Source organism: Corticium candelabrum, chromosome 8, assembly GCF_963422355.1.
Source record: "Corticium candelabrum chromosome 8, ooCorCand1.1, whole genome shotgun sequence".
NCBI classification, from domain to species: domain Eukaryota; kingdom Metazoa; phylum Porifera; class Homoscleromorpha; order Homosclerophorida; family Plakinidae; genus Corticium; species Corticium candelabrum.
In genome coordinates this window covers 3,049,965-3,070,942 of record NC_085092.1, presented here as the reverse complement: position 1 = coordinate 3,070,942, position 20,978 = coordinate 3,049,965, and the positions used below count along the sequence as shown (strand labels likewise).

At 40.3% G+C, this 20,978-nt stretch overlaps 3 protein-coding genes across 3 annotated transcripts; 1 reads left to right on the top strand and 2 right to left on the bottom strand.

Annotated features, from left to right (window-relative positions):
- Positions 1-1,469: 1,469 nt before the first annotated feature.
- LOC134182846 (L-rhamnose-binding lectin CSL3-like) lies at positions 1,470-2,574 on the top strand. The gene is made up of 6 exons (XM_062650286.1): positions 1,470-1,500; positions 1,552-1,588; positions 1,645-1,755; positions 1,823-1,956; positions 2,027-2,267; positions 2,329-2,574. Exons 1-6 carry the CDS (start codon positions 1,470-1,472, stop codon positions 2,459-2,461), a joined length of 687 nt encoding a protein of 228 aa, XP_062506270.1. The 3' UTR covers positions 2,462-2,574.
- Positions 2,575-4,441: 1,867 nt separating this feature from the next.
- LOC134183275 (coiled-coil and C2 domain-containing protein 2A-like) lies at positions 4,442-20,972 on the bottom strand. Its single transcript, XM_062650768.1, has 24 exons — positions 20,928-20,972; positions 20,788-20,867; positions 19,745-19,803; positions 19,543-19,686; positions 18,760-18,828; positions 18,614-18,697; positions 17,579-17,670; positions 17,418-17,505; positions 17,260-17,333; positions 16,880-16,959; positions 16,754-16,818; positions 14,216-14,325; positions 13,964-14,159; positions 13,489-13,674; positions 13,336-13,425; positions 13,156-13,269; positions 6,809-6,898; positions 6,628-6,742; positions 6,007-6,155; positions 5,824-5,946; positions 5,705-5,767; positions 5,586-5,648; positions 5,495-5,530; positions 4,442-4,488 (listed from the first exon to the last, which is right to left on the bottom strand). The coding sequence occupies exons 2-22, from the start codon at positions 20,819-20,821 to the stop codon at positions 5,643-5,645; spliced, it is 2,031 nt and encodes a 676-aa protein (XP_062506752.1). The 5' UTR covers positions 20,822-20,867; positions 20,928-20,972; the 3' UTR covers positions 4,442-4,488; positions 5,495-5,530; positions 5,586-5,642.
- Positions 10,487-12,526, bottom strand: LOC134183276 (jerky protein homolog-like). The gene has a single exon (XM_062650769.1). The coding sequence runs from the start codon at positions 12,373-12,375 to the stop codon at positions 10,693-10,695; it is 1,683 nt and encodes a 560-aa protein (XP_062506753.1). The 5' UTR covers positions 12,376-12,526; the 3' UTR covers positions 10,487-10,692.
- Positions 20,973-20,978: the final 6 nt, after the last annotated feature.

Sequence of the window (20,978 nt, the reverse complement as noted above, 5' to 3'; positions counted from 1 at the left end):
TAATCATTTCCTCCACAATCAGCTGCAGGTGTATCCTTAAACCTATGCTCTACAGGACGTGTTTCAGTAATTATGAGTTCTGTCCGTCACGAGCACAGCGTTTATGACAAAATGGGGTGATCTCCCTATCATGACAGCCAGTAGGTAGATTGATAGCATGAAATGCAGGACCTCTGAAAGACAATTATCCGTCACCTAGACCTTCAAACTTGGAGGTCACACCCCTAAAGTTATAATTTGTTAATTAAATTTCTAATGTTTATGCTGCGTTTTCTCCGTGGGGAATCATATAGCATCCCTCATTTACTTTGACGCGGACAGCTGGCATGTATATGACCATCTTTCCGTGGTGTGAAGATACATGGCTGGATGTTGCAATTGCCTGACCGCTACAGAGTTCCGTTCACATCAGAGTGGCCGCAAACGTGAACTACAAAACGACGCCGTTACAACACCAACCGTCATTGTACATGAGCTGTACTGTCCAGACGTGGCTGAAAGTGATACTGTTTGAAGATGGCATCCCTGACAATAGCAACTGTCCTTATCATCATGGCACATGGAGCTTTAGGTAAATCAATCTAAACTATGAATTTCTCAAATAGACAAGCGTTTGAGCGTGCAAGAGTTACTATGTAGCTAGAACGTCTAGCATTTGGCATAGATCTCTTGCTACAAGCTAGGAGAGTATTGCTCCGAACAATTTTGATATGCTAGTATCAGGTCTGCATTTGTAGAGAATTGCTAAACTAGTATAGCTGGTATGTGTGCTAATTGTTCCTTCATGTCATGATTTTATGATTGGATGTAGCTTATACGTCTGAGATTTACTGTGAAATGAAGACTGACTGGCTGACTGAGAACTTGCATTTAGATTGTGACCACGCACTCATTTACGTCAATTAGTCTTCAACAATAATGCAACTACTGACATTTTTGAGTGTAGACTATGTAATATTGACAATGACAGCAACAACATAATAACAGAGCAATGCTACTGTGTACGACTTGAGTATTGATTAATACACTCTATCATTAATTAAACTTGCTTTAACAGTTTGGTATCAATTATGACAACGATATTTATCTCACCCTAGCCCAACTCTTCTCCTAATTAATTAAGCCAACTTTCCCTCTCCTCCTCCCCCTCCCCAAACCCTATAATCCTTCCACTGTAGACCTCCAATGATCTAAACACATAACATTCATTCAGTGTAGCCTATACCTATAGTATTGCACACCTATAGGTCAACCAGACAATACAGCTAACTAGAGAGGCAGCAGGCTAGTTGTAAATAGTTATTCTTAAAGCCGAGATTGCAGCAACTGTCAATGATACGTATACGTTAATACTAGCAACTAACTGCAGTGACCCACTCACTGCTAGAGCTCCACAGCTGCATGAAAATTTAGAAAAATTGAGATCAAATTCTACTACGTGTTTAGCCTCAACCCAGAGTTATTAAAGCATGGTGTGTTGTTATGCAGTAACAGGCAAAAGTAAAACATTATCTTTACACTGTATGTTTTATTATGCCTTTCTCTGCACAGGCTACTGGAAGACAACCTGTGAACGTCGAACTGCGACGTAAGACAACAGCTATACATGTGACATAACCACATGCATAAGTCTCCCATGTACAGAATTGATTGCAACACACGGTACATCTTCATTGATCAGGCGACCTACGGTAGAGAGAACCGTTGGACATGCCCCAGTTCAAGAGTCCGCAAAACTGGTTGCCGATCTCACATGTAAGGGCGAAAGACTCATGCACACATAAAATCCACAAAAAATTAGTACCAAAACTTGATGTTTCAGCTCCCTACAAGAGGTCCGTGTAGCCTGCCAAGGTTATCACCACTGCTCAATAGCTGCAAGCAACTCTGTCTTTGGAGATCCGTGTCATGGAACATCCAAGTACTTGAAATTTAGATACTATTGTTACTCATCACGTATGTATACATTGTCACGACATGCTGTCGTATAGCTGGAAATAGTATACTCATCAAATGTGTCTTGCAGCTGTTATGTACATCACCCGGCGTGCATGTGAAAGACAAACACTTAGGCAAGTGATGTGTGTGTGTTTGTGTGTGTGTGCGTGCAAAATAATCAATAGTTTTCAATTAATGACAGTATTGTGTTTCAGCCTGTCTTGTCCGATTGGCTACAAGATCACAATTTCTGAAGCTCTTTATGGAAGAACATCACATCACCCTTGTGCACACAAAAATCGCCGCAATGTCAACTGCAGAGCAGTAGAGTAAGAAACAATATTCACTACCGTTGGCAATCGTCCATTCTGATGCTGTCTTTGTTCTAAGCTCCTATAGTATAGTTCAATCGATGTGTCAAGGCAGAAGAACCTGTAACGTTAGAGCATCAAACAGTGTCTTTGGCGACCCTTGCAGGGGAACTCATAAATACCTTCAAGTGAAATATGTGTGTTTCAAGTAAAGCAGCTGAAAAAAACAGTGCAGAATGGCTGGAATGTCCAACATGTACAAGTTGCTTATTCTAGCTAGACAATTGATGTTAGAGTTGATAACCATTGGGCAAACAAACTGTTGTTATAGCAAACTGTTGAAATTTCATAAACAACAATCGCATTTCATGTTGTATTTGTGGAATCAGTTCAACATGTCCGAATCGCGTGGGTCAGCTGAGTGCACAACACCTCCAGCCACACAAACCAATGCATTAATCCTTATTACAAAAGAATGTGTGCCTAGCCCAGTGCACATACGTGATTACATCACAGTTAATTAAGTTTCCTTCTATATCAAAATCCAGTCTTTCAATAATGAGAACCAGCTAGTAAACTAACCAGTAAAAGCAAAATCAAGATAACAAGATTTAATGAACTTGCAGAGTACCCTGAAAGAGAAAATTGTGCGGGCGGAAATTTGTGCAATTTCGTGCTATTGCAGCTCATTGCACAATAAATTACACACAAAAGTTTACCCTTGCGCACAATCAGTACCAAAAACACTGTGCTAGCCTTGTGCCTAACGTGCACTGGCTCGATCATGACCCAGACAATGCCAGCCACATGACGTGTCAGCTAATGTCTTTGCTTCGTAAATGACTATCTTAAACAATTCAAGCACACAGCAGTTGCAAATAGAGAGGTGGGGACAAGAGGAATTGCTATCGTACAAATTTATTATGCACCAATAGTGATGTCCCCTGAGAGCACGTCACTTTATTCCCGCCCAATTTCTTCTTTCAATCGATCATTTTTGATACACTGGTTTTAACCATATGCATGTACCATATGCACGTTCTTTCAAGATTCAAAGAATCCTTTCTACATTTGAGAAAAACTATGTAGCAGGTTGGTGGGAAGCATGCTTGAAGCCACAATAAATGTATCAACGAAACTAATGTGTATGGTACGTGTGCAGGTGCAGAGCAAAATACCATGCATCCAATCAAGTACGTATCAGAGTTGCATATACTAGTGTTGACGCCAATAACCTCTGTCCACTAAGTACGAACACGTACAGTCAACTGGCTCGAGTAAGTTGCAAAAGTAAATTGGAAAATATATACAAGAATATAATTCTATATATTACTCTATTTTTCTGGTATTTCCGCACCTCATCATTCATCGTCTTCTAGTTAAAGCAACTACATACACCCACAGTGAATAGATATCATTTGGGTAAGGATGAACATAAACTGCCAGTGCAAATTCCACACGTGGATCTGACACACCATGAACGTGAGTATTGTAAACTGCCTCCACTACAGCATCCGCATCGGTGAACGCCATGTGCAAAGGAAAACCTGTCACCTGGATGTAAACAACAAGGAAATATCTAAAACAGTAAATGACAAAATTTGTGTCTACTGTTTACTCCACTAGTATCAACTGCAGAACCAGTCACGGTCGACCTATTCTAGAAAGGTGTAATGTCATCAACAGCTCATTTTCATCAACTTTTGGTCCAATTGGTAGGTAATTAAGTAAAAACAAATTTTGAAAATAAAATAAACCAAAGAACTTATTTCTTGAGATGGTAAGACCACTAAATCAGCATTGTTGAAACGACTCACTTGAACACATTGAGTACATCTAAATGCAATAACAGCACTTGATCTAACAGTCAGTCAGAGTTGACCACTTTCTTTGGTTGCTGTCAGCCCTTCTTTGCATACCTCTCCAAACTATTTCTCTCCACTTTGCTAAGTCTACAATTGCTTGCACATGTGTAGATTAAAAATTAGTGACTACAGTTCACTACATACAAACTGAAGTCTGAAACCTCAGAGACCTGAAAGTAAAATCCCTATATTAGTAGTTACACGTCACTGGGAACTCCTCCTACCTACCCATACACCTGGTAAGGTATACCAGTCGCAACGTTGTTGGAATCTACAAATACATACTAACTTGACTTACGGAGTTAGATGCTATGATGTCTCCAAGCAATCTGTTGTGTTCTTCTGTGGGGTAACTATGTGGTTTCTTCTCTAGTCTGCAAAATACCAAAGGATTACAAACAGAAGAAACACTGAGGCAAAAAGAATTCATTAATTAAGACAGCAAACCAAAGCTACAAAATTTCAGTAAACCCAACACAGCAGACAACTGCTTATCAGACTATAGTAATAACAACTTCAAATGAACATCTCCACAATCAACCCAGTCTATTTCTTTAGTAACCATTCATGAATACATTTAATCGCATGCCGTAATGCTCAACACTAAAACCCTGACTACCACAACCAAACAAACCATTCTATTCCGAGCTGTCCCGTTCGTTAACTAGTTAAAGTTGAGTAAGAAAAGAATGATTAAAGTTAGTGCATACATAATCACCTTGCAGCTACGAGTGCTTCCTTGATAGTTATACTGTAGCTGTCTATGAAAGTTTACAAGCATCTATCTTTGTAGAAAATGAGGTGTGTTCTTACCGTCAAGACATCAGACTTATGCATGTGAAAACAAATTTTCATAGTGCAAATGACTAGCATTGTCTAGAACAGTATTTGCCATGTTGACAGGTTAACATACAGTAGTGTTTATTGTCATTTATTGTAATACAAACAATCACAGTCAATTACTTCCAGTATTCATTTTGACAAGAAATTCAATTATGTAATTCTACATTCGATAAATAAGCCAGTGCCTGACACCCAGTTTGGCAATTTAGTTGTCACCTACCATGTTCTTCCACAACAGCATTGAAATATTTCAAAAGCAATGTCCACACTTCCAATAGAAAATGTACATAACTAAACATATTAATCTAGACGTAATAAAATTCTATAGATACTGTCTTTCTATCAAACAAACAAACAAACAAATAAACAAACAAACAAACAAATAAACAAACAAACAAACAAATAAACAAACAAACAAACAAACAAATAAACAAACAAACAAATAAACAAACAAACAAACAAATAAACAAACAAACAAATAAACAAACAAATAAACAAACAATGACACAATCTACTAACCGATCAGGAAATTCTTACTTTGGTAATATCTTTTTTAGTTCATTTGAACAGTGCCTGCATTAACAAAAATTTTCTACACACCAACAGCTAACAATCAGTTGCATCGTACCTGTTCCATCTAGTCACAAAACGTCGACTCTGTTCAATTTTCTTCATCACCAGCATCTCAACCCTAACACCAACCAAAATTCAAGGAGCAAATTGATCATACTGTAAGTACATTAGAACTTGCTTGTCTTGCAGTGTCACAGCAAATTGAGCATCAGGAGATTTGTATTGTATTGTTTCTTTCTGCAAAAGTAAAATGTGATTTCCCCGTGCTAAACTTCTAGTCTTGACATATCAACCTGCACTGTGCCTAGCCCTGGATTTGGGTACTTTTTTGTAAAGAAAGGCTTCCAACAGCTTGTTGCAACAAGATTAAAAGTGACTAGAGCAGGCTCATCCTGTTTCTGAATATTGGCCCAAATCTACAGCGATCAACAATTGATAGCACTGATGTGTGAAAATTCATTCATAGATAATCTCACATTGTCGGCATTAAAAGCTGAGCCAACACTCTGTAGAGGACAGTTAGAGCCATGTGCCTGGAAATGCTCACCTGTTGAAGCATTCCATAGCCAGTAGTCACCACGTAAACCACCCTCCGGCTGCTCAGTAAGTACATATGCTGTTGAACCTAACAAAAATTGCATTTCACTACGACCATTTCATTTCTGTAAATCCACTAAACCCTCTACAGTCAATATTCTAAGTAGAGTATGTGTATGTCTTGATGTTGAATTCTTTGACTATAACTTTACCAACAAAATTTGTCAATAGATACATCTAAACAATACTTGTGTACACATAAGGTACAAATTAAACTGTTCTAGTTGGGCAAAAATTAGATGGCAAACTGAGCATCAAAAGTAGTCTATTAGAGCATGCCCTTGTAGCTGCACATAGTCGGAGAGTCATCTGACATATCATCATGTTTTGATTTCTGTCTGCCCCTGAGCCAACCTTATAGTCCAGTTGCTTGCCTGCATGACTAATCAATGGCCAATAATAATATTATCATGCATATAAGGAAAACAATTTCCACCAGTTAGTCCAGATTGTGTCTTTCAATGAAACAGCCACTTGTGCAAAACATTTGTCAATAATACCTTCAGGAATACCAGAGCCCAAAACAACCCATGCCTTCCTGCCCATATGCAAGAAGTAATTGCACAGCAAAATAGCATGCTCCTCTTCATCGCCTGCTTGCATCTGTAGAAATTGCTAAACACAACAGACTTCCATAATGATCTCGAGATCCTTGCTATGACTCCAATGATATAAACTTACATCACTGGTAGCCCAGATGTCACATGTCCCCATGAAAGCTGCAGCATCAGCCAATGAAGGAATCATAGCCACAAAGCGAGCCACACACTCCTATGCAAACATAGATAAACATGACACAAGGACAGAAGCACAAACAGTAAAACTAAATAGACTTTCTATTACTGTAAATCAGGTATATTTCGAAATCAAAACCAATTCGAAAATTGAGCAAGTATCTATTTTGGAAGAGATTTAATTTCGAAACCTGCCAGAAGGCAGTACCATACTGCTACAGTACAGCGTGTGGTATGTCACAGTAAGAATGACAAAATGTGAGGCACAACTTTTACGCAAAAGTCGTACCTTGTCTCGAAACGACGTAAATCCCCACGCAAGTGAACTCCCACAAAGCATGTCACTACGATGTAAATCCCCACGCGAGTGAACTCCCACGAAGCATGTCACTGATTGTGTGGCTGAAAAGCAAGAATCCTCAGTTCAAGGATCCTACAATGCCATTTTTGCCAAACCCGAATGAGGCTAATCATGAGTCTGCTGTGATATGTTAAGTGTTCCTTCGTACAGATGAGTGCCTCCTAAACTGTTAGAGCATGATTGACGACAGCATCCATTGCCTTCAATGCAAAGTGTAACAAGACCAAGTGATTAGGTTACTAGAATTTATTGAGCAAGAAAGCAACTACTAACCAACGCAACACTGCAACCACTATACTCAAAGCAAATAGTGTCTACTATATACTGTCCAATATGAAAGTAGGTGTATCTACGGCATAATTAACTTATCTACTGCATGTGCACGCTAACAACATGCTACAATCCTCCCTCCCGTGACAATAATACGTCCTTGTGTTAGCTCTGATCCATTATGTAGTCTTGCGTCCATGCTGGTTGATTTCTCATTTGTACTGGTTGTCTGTGACCAACCGGTAGTTCCACTGGTTTGGGTACGTCATACAGCACGCATTCCTTGTAGAAATCTACTGCTGCTGGTGGAAGTTGGTTGTTCATTGACTGCCGTTGTTGCCGTAGATCTTGAATGGAGTCCTCTTGGTGTGCTGATGACTCTGCCATCTCCGGCTCTCGTCTGGTGTTGTCACTCGGATTCCAGTAAGACAGCTTTACCTGGTTACAATAAACTCGTCCAGATCTTCTTCTTTTACCTTCCACAAGAACTACTTCCAGAGACTTGTTGTCATCAACTGTCAGTACACAGACGGACCTTTCCAAGGTTTTGCCAACTTTGAAGTCTTGCCAGTACCAACACCTGGTGTGTACAGCCAGATTAGATCACCTTTAGAATACCTGTGATGTGAAGACGTCTTGCAGTTGTAATTCTCCTTCTGATAACATTGAGTCTCAGCTACGTGCGCATCCACAAGTTCTTTAGCAACTGCTTGTCTTTCTCTCAACTGCTGTACAAACATTGTAGATCCTCCTGGTTCTGGCAAAGGAGCTCTGGTCTGCAAATCAACTGGAAGACAAGCATTCCTTCCAAACATCAGCTCAAACAATGTCAGGCCAGTTGAAGACTGCTTTGCTGTTCTGTAATGAAAACAAAAGCAATGGCACGCTGCATCTCAATCTTGTTGGTTCTCTAACTCATGTTTTGCCAACAAATCAAGGATTGTCCTGTTCAGTCGTTTTACCAGCCATTACACTGTGGATGGTAGGGAGTTGTACGGACGTTCTTGATTCCTAGTAGCTTGCAAACCTCCTGGATAATCTTGCTCTCAAAGTTTGACCCTTGATCGCTGTGTAAAATGACTGGTATTCCAAATCTGCTGAACACCTTATCTCAGGACTTGAGCTACAGTTGTCGCCTTCTGATCTGGTAAGGCAGAGGCTTCTACCCACTTGGTATAATAGTCTGCCACTACTAACAAGTGCTTGTTACCTTTGTTTGTCTGTGGTAGAGGTCCAAGAAAGTCCATAGCAATCATCTCCATTGCTCCACCTACTGTGATATTTGTCAATGGGGCTCGAGATTTAACTGCTGGCTCTGTGGCAGTCATCTTGGGTGCTGCCTGACTGGCACATTTCCTCCAGTAGAATCTGATGCTGCACTAAGTCAGTCCGTCCAATGTCACTTGGTGTAGTTGCAACTTTGCCACAAATGCTAATGGCATTTCGATCCACACCTTTAAATGTCAAAGCACTGTCAATGTGGTCAGTTGTCACGTCTTTGTTTAGTCCAAGTTTCTGGGAACTAAGGATGCAGATGCTCCGGTATCCACCACACATTGCATCATCTTTCTAACCACTGACGCTTGCACCAATAACGAGTATGATCCCCCACGATTGCTGGTACCCAAAACACCAAATGTTTTGTTTGCTGCAGTACCTTGTCTAGCTAACACCGGACAATATCGTCACACTGCTCGAGAGCCTTTGACCTGGGCCTACCTTCCCCTCTATCTGTTCTAATCGTGCAGTTAATGCTTCCGTGGTAAGAACCAAATTTTGCATTACCTGATCAGTTGTTGACATGCTAGCGGCAACAACCAGAACCACAACTCTTTGCATGGTGTCGGTCTTCCTTTCGTTGTTGCAGAAGCATTAATTCCCTTGCTTTGCTCACCGTCTCATTGAGACCACTTGGAGAAAGCAGATAGAGTTGATCTCCAATAGACTCTGGCAGTCCAGTAATGAAGCAATCAGTCAACTGCTGCTGACGCAATTCCCGTGCTAGAGCTGGCTGTGCTCTATCCAACAGTAGCTCTAACTCACAAAGAAATACGTCCAGGTCTTCTCCCGGCTGCAGTATGCGACTGGTCAATTGACGAGTAGCTAAGCTGCGCTGTTCCTCTGTTCTGGGCTCGAATGCTGCAGTCAGCGTGGAAACCAGATGGGCGTAGGTGTCCTTTTGATCATCTTCAAGGTGCTCAAACACAGCAAATGCCCTACCGTGCAGCAACGTTGGGAGACGAAGGAGTTTGTCATCAGCTGGCCAACGGTTGGCCTCCACACACAAGTTAAATTGTCAGAGCCAGGTTTCTACATCGCCATCACCAAACAGCTCTGGTAGACACAGTTGACAATACCCTGCCGCAGGGACAATAGGTTACTGCTGTTCCTGCTCCTGGTTTTGAGCAATGACGCACTTCTGACATCAGAATGTAACAAGACCGAGCGGGTAGGTTACTACAGTTTATTGAGCAAGAAGCAACTACTAACCAACCATTGAACGCAACACCGCAACAACTACTCAAAGCAAATAGTGTCTACTATATACTGTCCAATATGGAAGTAGGCATATCTACAGCATAATTAACTTATCTACAGCATGTGCAAGCTAAGCAACATGCTACAAAAGAATCTCTCAAACACTGATTCTCTTGAATGTTGCCACACAGAGATAAATCGCATAAAAGGGGCAGTCTTTATGGTCTGAAAGTACTGTAGCACAACGGTTTCCACTGCGCTTGCAGCAACGGAAACAGCAGAGAGACAGTGCTAGTGTCTGTGCTAGTCCATTTCTGGGAATGTGATTGCGTCAGTAAGGCTCACGTGATCTGATGGCGCACAAAATTTGTTTCACTTGGCGGATGAAATTTTTGAAACAGCCCTGTCAGTTTCTAAGTTATGAAACGTTCTTAACGTACATCTGTCGGGGTTGCTCTAAGATAATGCCCAGATACCCAACTTGGTTAGTACAGTAGAGCCTCGCTAATCCGAATAGCTCTGTACCAGACTCCGTTCTTACCTGTTCGGATTACTGAATTTGTTCGGATTATCAAAATACGAAGCCTTGGAGACCCAGACATAGCCTTGACAATCCAGACCGTTTGCGCATACATATGTCAACAATTACATGCCTACGCAGGGACAAGAATTCTTGCAACGCAACTAACTAAGTAGGTAACCCAACAACAAGCAAAAGCAACTCATTTCTCAAAGTAGTCCGTCACCCGCGTCTGTTCAAGAGTGCTTAGTCTCTTTTTAGCTGCAAGGTCACGTAGGCTCCGAAGAACACTCAAGCTGTATTGAGTTGCTTCTGTCTGTTCCCGAAACCATGTCAAACAATCAGAGAGCATTTGAAATGCACTGCCATGAGAGATGCCAGACTGGTTTGTGCTTGCATCATGATCAGAACTTTGCATTTCATCTTCATCTGCAGCAGTCTCTTCATCACGACCGTGAGCCAAGACTTCAGTGACAATTTCATCATCATCCAAATGAGTGTAACCAGGATCCAAATTGTCTACCATTAACCACTCCTCAATTTCTGTTGAAGTCATTTCATAACCCAAAGCAGAGAAGAGAGGGGTCAAATTAGAAGAAGGCTCTTCAAATGACTCTCCTGATTCTGTGATGCCAGCAGGTTCCTGACTGCCTTCGTCAGGATAAATGGGTAGAATCTTTCTCCAAGACAATCGAATTGTTCTAGGTGTAATTTCATCCCAACTAGCGGAAACTTTATCAGAAATTTCCATCATGTTGATTCCACAAACAAAGTCAATGATTGACACACCTCTATCATTTTGAAGAATAAGATCTTGAAGCATCTTTTTCCTGTATCGGCGTTTAATGGATACTAGCACACCTTGATCCATGGGTTGAATTAACGAAGTGACATTCGGTGGAAGGAACTTTGCGATCACTTTGCCATCTGCTGATATCAGGTCTTCTTCATTCGGATGAGCAGAACAGTTGTCAAGCAGAAGGACAGCTTTATCATCCAAACCCTTTTCCCTTAACGTTTCCTGCACTACAGGAACAAACTTATGATGGAACCAGTCAGAAAATATTCCTGTGTTCACCCAAGCATTAGACTGGTTGTAGTAACTCACTGGCAAGTGATCACGATTGACGTTTTTGAAACAACGAGGATTCTTGGATTTACCTATCAAGACCAAGGGTAGTTTTATGCTACCAGACGCGTTTGAGCAGGCACTGATGGTAACACGGTCCTTTTGAGTCTTGCGCCCATCAGCAGACCTCTCAAAGTGACCAGCAAGCGTTTTCTGAGGCAGCAGCTTATGGTACAAACCTGACTCGTCACAGTTGAATATTTGTTCAGTGCTGTAATCACTATCCTTGACAAAAGCTTGGAAACGTAACACAAACTGATCAGCAGCTGGTTTATCGGCAGACAGCTTTTCTCCTTGTAAGGCCAGCTGTCTAATGCAATGACGCTTACAAAATCTCCAAAGCCAACCAGACGAGGCAACAAAGTTGCCGAAATCCTCTTCTTGAGAAGACTCCTTTAATTTCTCGTGAAGCTGCAAGGCCTTTGCTTGTAGTAGTGGGCCTGATACAGGAATGCCTTTCTCGCGCGTCTGCCGAAACCACATGAAAACAGCCCTCTCCAGCTCCTCGTAAGTAGAAAGCTTCATTGTTTTGGCAAGTCGACTCGTTCCCATTTCGGTTAGCTTCCTTTCGTATTGCCTCAGTTCAGACTCTTTCCTCTTGATATCGCTAATGGTGCTTCGACCGATTCCATATCGTTCACACAGCACAGAATAGGAGGCACTTCCCAGTTCATCCAGTATTGCTACCTTCTGCTCTATTGTTAGAGTCTTGTGAGCCCGTTTTGTCTTCTTTGTTATATCTTTGTCTGACGACATGAGAACGTGTACCCGGATATGATCAGATGTTTGTTATTTCCCGGATATGAAAGGACGTTTGCACAAGGCCTCGGAATTCTAAATGCTCTCTGGAAACTCGAGGTCAAGCAGTTAGGGACATTCGGATTAGCGAGGGTTCGGATTAACGAGGTTCGGATTAGCGAGGCTCTACTGTATGGATTTCCCATTAGTGAGTGAAGGTAGAGCCAGCAGCCCATCGCATATCTCTGGAATGCTTCTTTAACCCCGGGAGGTAATTTTAGGTAGTAGGGTATCAAAATTCCTGAATTCTAAGAAATCAAATTGCCAAAATAGAATCTGTTAATATATATGTTTTAATTCAAAGGAAACACCAAGATAATTGTTGCCTATATTTCATCCTATAAATTATTTTTTGCAGGTAACATACTAAGCTATGGCCCTGATACTCAGAAACAGACAATCAATATCGTATCTATTCAAATACAAGTCCCAGGGCTTGAATTAAATGGAGGAACCGAATAAGCTTGTTTTTGTACTAATAAATATGTGGGGCTTGTATTTAGACAAGGGCTTATATGGTATGAAGATATTGACTGCATGCTAGAGAGATGAGACTTGCATCACTTGTCAATTACGTACTCTACCAGTATCAGACTAAGTTGCAAAGCAGTTTGAATTGAAGCATGGAGCTTAAATTTTGGTAAAAATTTTATATGGATGGATACGGTACATCATCGTAAAATGGTCACCATTAAATTACAAGGTTGTTAGTCTTTACAAACTACAGCAAGTACTCACCATAGCAACCAGTGATCCAGGTTCATTACCAAGCAGTACCTCATCGGGTGGTTTCTGAGGTGAGATATAACGTGTTATAAACACCCTCTTACCATTGATATCAACAGCAGTGGTCTGTCCACACCAGAAAGTCACAATTGCAGTCAATTCACCATGTGGCTTTCAAAAACTATGCTTCACCTGAATTTCCCTACGTTTGAACGTTTCCGAAAATGACTCCTCCCACAGCTGGCCATTCCTCAATAGCTTTGGATCTTCATTACTGTCAAACTAGATAATTAACAAGTAACACATAAAATGACACATTTCCACTCCCATTACAGACTCTCCTACTTCTCCTCTGAGAGGTGGAAGAGGAGGAAGAGGTGGTTCTATTGTGATGAAGAGACTAAGAAAAGTTCTGTTGTGTGAATCCAATGCAATATCAAACATTGGTCGTGGGCCTCGTGGTACTGAATATGTGTCTTGGGTGTAGCCCAGCAGAACAGGAGGTACTGACAATTGAAATGTGCCATCAACCTAGACAAGCAATAGAACTAGCAATAAAAATTCACAATAGTCAATTAAGACTGTCACATCAGTGTGACATGTTCAAATTACTTATGTTGACATTGTGCAATATACAGAATAATCGTGCAAATAAGCATGAATATATGTCCTACATGCAAGCTAAGCAGTCCAGGAGACAGCAAACAAGCTGGTAAAACAGGCAAACAGATAAAAAACAAGCAAACAAAACAAAAACAACTGAAAGAGCACAGATTAAAAGCTACAAACCATTGCAATTAACCATTGAATTTGAACTTACTCTCGTATTACTGTATATGGTAGAGAATGGAATACTAAATGAGCCAATCCACCGCCTTTCAATTCTTTCATGACGAGATGTCATGCGTTCTCGATCATCTTCCAAAATGTCAATAAGAAGCTCATCAAACAAGTTAAAGTGAATGTTCTCTGCCACTGTCTGTAGAGCAGTTGGTGAATAGTCATTAGTTGGAGACCTTGCAACAAAGACAATAATAAGGTTAAGTTCAGTTCTAATAAGCAGTAAGTGTACACAAATGGCATTGTCAATTCTGCATTCCAGCTTGGATTAGGACCATCGGCAACTGAAGTCTGGCAATTCTGCTCTTGAAATGTCACTTCCACAAATGGTCTAACTTGAACCTCAATAGAAATATTCCACAGTTAATTGGCAATTAATAAACAGAAACAGACAGACATCCTATCTAGAGCTACTTATATTGATGTGGCTGCGACATGCAGAAGAAAAAAATTAAACACACAAAGTATGACTCCCAACTGATACCAGGAGGGTATCCACCAACAGCAACCCCTTTGGTATTAGAACATTACGGCAGATGGAGTGATAAGGCTTAACCGTTTCCAAAGACTCTTTCTCTCATGTCTTATGATGAGGACAATCGTCAGAATGCATCAAATTTTACAACATATTGGAGACAACGCTTATCAGTCCAGCTACAACAATGTAATGCAACTGTGATTTCCAGGAAGACATCACGTCAACAGACTTTCAAATGAGTTTTTTTACCAAATCAGCTGGACACCTTGATTGAACGATCTCCCGCTGCAAGAGACGCATCACGACTCTATTCCCTACAAAGGGAAAGGAGCTGGTGCTTGGTTAAATGTCATTCCATTATCACAAGGTTTCACACTCCACTCCTGCGATTTTCACTTGGCATTGCCTGTGAGGCTCGGTTTGCCCATTTCTCTTTCAGATTGGTCAGAGGCCTGTAACTCCAATGCACCACTGGATGATAGTGGATACCACCTACTCACCTGCAACACAGGGCGAGGCACTATATGATCTCATGAGTCTATAGCTGGAGGTGCCTTAGAAGTTCATAAATTCACCATCGTCGCGAGCCCAAGAACAGGTATACTAACTCTGAATGTAGACCCGACATTATCATGTTTGATGCTGAGTTGGGTTCTAATCTTGACCTTGACATCTCGTTGGCACACCCTTGCAGATCAGATATTTTTCAAGCTCTGCTGAGGCAACAGGGGTTGCAGCAAACCGAAGAGAAACCAGAAAGATGTCCAAGTATGAACAAATCAAGCTGCCTGGAGGCTCAGTAGTCAACGTCATCCCACTAGTAAAAACATTTGGAACATGGGAAGAAGAAGGAAGAAACTTTTTGTCAAAACTGACAGCCCTTTTGTCAGATGAAGCAGGAAGGCCTAATGTGCTTGGGAGGCCTTTCCCACTACCCTTTACTCCATTAAATCTCTATGGTTATCCACTTGAAAAGTGAGTTGGGCAGAAATTCGGTCTGAAGTCCCGGATCTGCATCGAACGTCGGTTCTCCTGGACCATGATGGGCTGGGCTGAGCTCCACCCTCTCTCCACAGCCACGCCTTCATTATGCAGGCTGGGTCAGGTAAGTGGTCGCATCAAGTCGGCGAATGAACATCCTCACTGGAAAACTGAAGGAGGTAAGAATTCAATCTAGATGTATCATTGCATGTAGTTCTTTCAGAATTGCATCATAGTTTGATGAAAGAAATAAATGATGACACACATACATACATGCATACATACAGACAAACAGACAGACAAATCACAGAACAACAATAAAAATGAATAAATAGCAAATTTCCAATTAAGCAACAATATCACTAAAGTGCCTAAACCTTGATGCCAATTGGTCGCATGTATAATGTTACATTGCAATGACGTGTCACTCCAGATAGTGACAAGTTTACCAATATGTACTTTAACTCACTTCATTGCTGTTGCCGTGTTAAGATCATATGCATTGACACAATCATACAAGTGGGGACTGTCTCAATCAAACGTCGCATTCATACTATCAAGTAATTGCAAATGCACAATTATGTAGCAATCTAAGCTGTAGCATTTCTCTCTAACTTTCTTTCCAAACTCAGACTAATATATTCCCCACCTTGTACGATTCAAATCCATGTTGTCAATAAAACACTTTAGCAACCAGGCAAGCAGATTAGCATGACGACAGACAAACACAGAGACTGGCAACCCTTGCTGTGCACGTGTGCCAAAGGGTAATAAATAAACATAAGGCCACATCAACTTGATTTGTCATTTCACGAGCCAACTGTAGGCTGTTTTAGGTTCGATTAATCGGCTTGTAAAAAAGAACCGCTCACGTAAATTCCTTGGCACAAGTCATAGCAGCTGTAGACCTACAATAAATGTTCTGCAGTAAGTCACCAAACAAAGGTTTCCATTCACACTCGACTACTTTTTGCAACACTAAAACCTTCCCACCCTGTTTGATAGTGACACATGGCCAAGCAAACGTGGAAGAAGCCATGTGCTTGAGAATTACGCCTACATCACCTAAGCCATGTGACTTAATGATGCAATTTTTATTTTTATTGTTGGCAACAAGATTCTCGGTCTGTTGGCATGTGAAACAACAAATCAAGTTGACGTGGCTTCATGATAGGAAGAAAAACCAACAAGTAAATAGATGGCAAATCAGAGCTGAATGCACAGTTGACAAGACAAATACACAAACACACTCATACATTACAACATAATGTGCAATACACTAGCACTACTATTCAATATGTCATTCCTTACCTGTTCAGCTATTTCCATTCGCATCAAGTTTGCATCACGACTGCCAGCCATGTCACTTCCATCATCTAACAATAGCCTTCGTCATGACATACACGAATGTAGCAAATCGTTAAGCCAGTTGCCTACCCCCAGTTCTTGCAGATCGATATGAAGAGGCGTCGTGCCGCTGTGATGGCGCAATCGGTTGCCCAGAGGCTGGACTTGACCTAACAGCAAATAACAGCAGATCAACTAGAGACAGTTAAAAGCATCAACATCAAAAACAAAATGTTAAATAAATGTCTCAAGCTGAGTGAGCCTGTCTGTGAGTGTTATTGACACTGATAGACTACCATGATTTCTGCATTCCACTACAGTATTCCATTTCCAACTGCAATGAAAGGTTCAAAACATAGCAAACAATTCACAATTTAGAATACATTTCCATTAAAGATGTTCTTCTCCACAAAATACATTTAGTGAAAACTGTAAGGTAAGCTAAACCTTAGAACAGAACTATGTCTTACTGAGCCTGACGAACAGGAACATTAAATGCTCGTACAACACGAACTAGCAATTTAATATCGCTCACTCCACCAACCTACATGCAGATCACAAAAGTACAAAATAACTAGCACATGTAATATTCAATAGCACATTGACAAAAGACAGCAACTATAATTACTTGTGCAAAAATGGTTTTCCTTTCTTTCCGTTCAGGTTTGAGAGGACGCCGAGGTTCAAGTAGTTTTGCAATCGATTCGCCAAGTACTCTGTATAAGTAGTAGATAAGAGTAATAAGAAAGAACACTAAACTGCATGCTGAACAAAAAATTATGATATTGCCTGATGTCCGGGACTTCTTCCTCAATCACCACATCTCTTAGGTCTCTCCTCCTTGATGCCTTTCGTGATCTTTCAATCACTCTCTCTTGCACCTACAACAAATCAAGTGACAGTTGATACAACAATGTATGTATGTACTGCGTGCACACAAAACACACACACACACACACACACACACACACACACACACACACACACACACACACACACACACACACACACACACACCATCCATAGACCGACGGAGGTACAAACTGGCAACACAGCAGCATTGTATCAAGTTGGTCAGATCGCCTTTGTGAACTCGGCATACATCATTGCAAAGAGCAACGAAACCGATATAGTAACAGCAACAATAGACTAGACATTGTTGTACATTTGACACGGATATGGGAAAAGCTCTCGATCTTGAGATATCTTTTGCCCACCCGTGGAGTATGGCGCGTGTAAAGAGGGCAGCAAAAACTTGCAAAGAAATGAGAGAGCGTCAAAATCACAAAGTATAGTCAAGAACGTCAGCCAAGTGGTGATCAGCCAGCCTTCATTCCCTTTGTATTTGAACATTTTTGATGTTGGGGAAAAGCTACAAAATACCTGAGACATCATTTGAAGAAGTCTCGTGATGACTGCAGAAAGCCTAATGCGTCAGAATCCAAGAACTTTTGGGCCAGTCGTATGCTGTCAATATTCAGCAATGCAACTCTCAAATATTGCTATGGAAGATTGACAGACTTACCAGCACCGAATCTCATAGTTGCACTCGTGACTGGGAGCTGTACTTTTGCATAAGATTGTCTGCTAATTTGCACATATAATTTAGAGTCCAGTCGTACAGAACAATCAGAATTCTGTAATTAGCTGCTTATAGTTATATGTTAAAATAGAGTCTTCCATCCATCCATCCATCCATCCATGCACACCCACCCACAATGCAAACAAACTGCAAACAAACAAACAAACAAACAAACAAACAACCATACATACATTAAAATCATTAGTAAACTGACAACCTGTATTCAGTCTACATAAGCTTACATCTCGAAAGAACTGTGTTACAGCTTTTCTTCGAGATTTCTGTTCGTCCACCAATTCTTCATCTTCAAACTTTCTAGAAATATCCTGTAAGCAAACACAGTGTGACTAACATCGATCACATTTTACAATGTCATAAAACAGCTAACCTTAAAGACACTCTCTTTTACTTCAGAATCATTAATAGGAATCATCTTGTATGCAGAGAAGTCTTGCACCTACAAGATCGTGTTATCAATAATTCATTCACGTTCATGAAATATTTGCTCATGTAGTGATGATATGCAAGGACAAACAAAATGTACCTTAATGATACTGTGTAATAGAAAGATAATAAGTTTATAATAATAGTATAACCACAAATGACTAATAAGGATAGTGAAAAGTACACAAGAATTTACTACAAATAACAACAATATCAAGAAACCACTTCTTCTATACAGCAATTAGCAAAACTCAATCTATTTCTAATCAAATCAAGTGTCTTAGTCCCATATAAAATGTGCTCTACTTAAAAACGCTCACTTAAATGCAAAAGGCCCTTAGGGTCTCAATAGTTGCCTGATTTGTCTGTCTGTTTGCCTGCCTTCTGCCATCTGTCTGCTGTCTCCCTATTAGTATGTATTTCTGTCTGTATTTCTGTCTGTTTCTCTGTCTGCCTGCCTGCCTGTCTCTATATCTATATAGCTTTCTCTTGCACTTACTGTTGTAAACCATGTTCACTAACAAACTACATAGAAAGCTTATCCTCATCTATCTATCAAGCACACATACATGAAACATACTGATTTATGTGGTAAGCCAATCATAATTTTTCAACAATTACAAATTATAAAAACTGCTTTGATATCTGGCACCACTAAAATGCAAAGAAACTATAATGACTAAACATTTATGGGACAGTTCACATGTATAATTCACTTTCAGCTTACTCCTTCGTGTCTCAGCTGTATAAGACGAAATCGTTTGTTGTTGTCTAAATCTTCATCAGAACAGAAATAGGTGTCTTTCTCCAATTCTGACAAGCGGAAGTAGTCTTGCTGAGCCAGACAAGCTGGGTCATCACCAGCGTGTGTCTTCAAGCAATAATGTGCATCTAACAACAGGACTATGATGGATTACAACGTGCAGTACCTTGACCAAGTATAGCAAGTCTGCATTTCGAGGGTCGTTTGGATCTAGTTTAGCCTCAGCTAAAAACAAAACAATTATCAACATAAAATGGAGTTACCCTTACTGATTACTGTACCACAATTTTCACAAGCTAATCAGTTTTAAAGTTTACAATTTAAAACACTGTAAAAGTTATATACTAATAGTTGCCTAGCAAATACCCAATCAACAGCAAGTGTAACCTGTTTAGTGCCTGCCAGTAAGATGAACTTATTAAGAACTGCATGTGAGTCACAAAAAGTCAAATATAATCTCAGGCACTGCACTGCACTGCATGTAAGATTACAAACACTAATTGCATACAACTGATTACTGTAAACCAAGCAATTTTCAATGTTGTAAAAATTTCAATACCTCCTGAAAATCCATTTCAGTAGCGACTTATTTTCGGTGAAACTCACCAGAAGCTCGAGACTCCTGGCTAGATGTACAGTACATTATGCAATTGTGCAACACAATAGTAGGATAGTAGGTGTGCACTACGTATAATTGCATAATTTACCATGTTCATTGACATTGCTTTTGGGCTCCTTGAGGTTTGACAACTTTCAAAAAATTTAGGTAGAGAATTAATTTAGGTACTTCATAGGCCATGCTAAAATTACTGAAACTAAATCGGCACCAACAACTTCTTAGTTTACAGTATAGTGCAAAAATGAATCGAATAAAAAGCTTATAATGAAACACAAATATATTGCATTTCTCAAATAAAAACTTACTTTTCAGAGACAAAGATCACATGATACTGTTAAAATCAACTAATTCTCACAGTTCATAACAAAGAAATACACAACAGAAAACATTCAACTTCTTTTAAATGATACAAACCCAGACATACGAATCCAACAAACATAATCATGGGTAACAAATCTCAAATCAAACAAATAATACGTATGCCGCTGGAGATTGATCATTATACGTATATGACTTGATAATAAACGGCAACTACGGAATTACACAAACTACAGGACACAAATACTACACCAATCCACATAATATTATACCAATCCAAGATGCAAGCTTCCTTATATCAACCATTCCTGCAGCTCCAAGTGTGGCAATAGCATCATTCTGATGAGCTCCTCTATCATCAAACCAGCTACATAAACAATTTTGCGACACACCACATTGCATGGTAACACACCCTAAGCCATGTGTTGGCTTGCTTAGCAGTGGTGGACAAAGCACTTTGCCA

Bases quoted from the DNA above. Each gene is read 5' to 3' on its own strand.
- LOC134182846 (XM_062650286.1), top strand. From the start codon at position 1,470: ATGGTGTGTTGTTATGCAGTAACAGGCAAAA. The intron at 1,589-1,644 runs GTAAGACAACAG...TCCCATGTACAG, and splicing joins TGTGAACGTCGAACTGCGAC to AATTGATTGCAACACACGGT. The intron at 2,268-2,328 runs GTAAGAAACAAT...CTTTGTTCTAAG, and splicing joins GTCAACTGCAGAGCAGTAGA to CTCCTATAGTATAGTTCAAT.
- LOC134183275 (XM_062650768.1), bottom strand. From the start codon at position 20,821: ATGGTTGATATAAGGAAGCTTGCATCTTGGATTG. The intron at 19,687-19,744 runs GTACTGCACGTT...TATTGCTTGAAG, and splicing joins ACTTGCTATACTTGGTCAAG to ACACACGCTGGTGATGACCC. The intron at 14,326-16,753 runs GTAAGGAATGAC...ATTTCTATTGAG, and splicing joins GAATGGAAATAGCTGAACAG to GTTCAAGTTAGACCATTTGT.
- LOC134183276 (XM_062650769.1), bottom strand. From the start codon at position 12,375: ATGTCGTCAGACAAAGATATAACAAAGAAGACAAAACGGGCTCACAAG.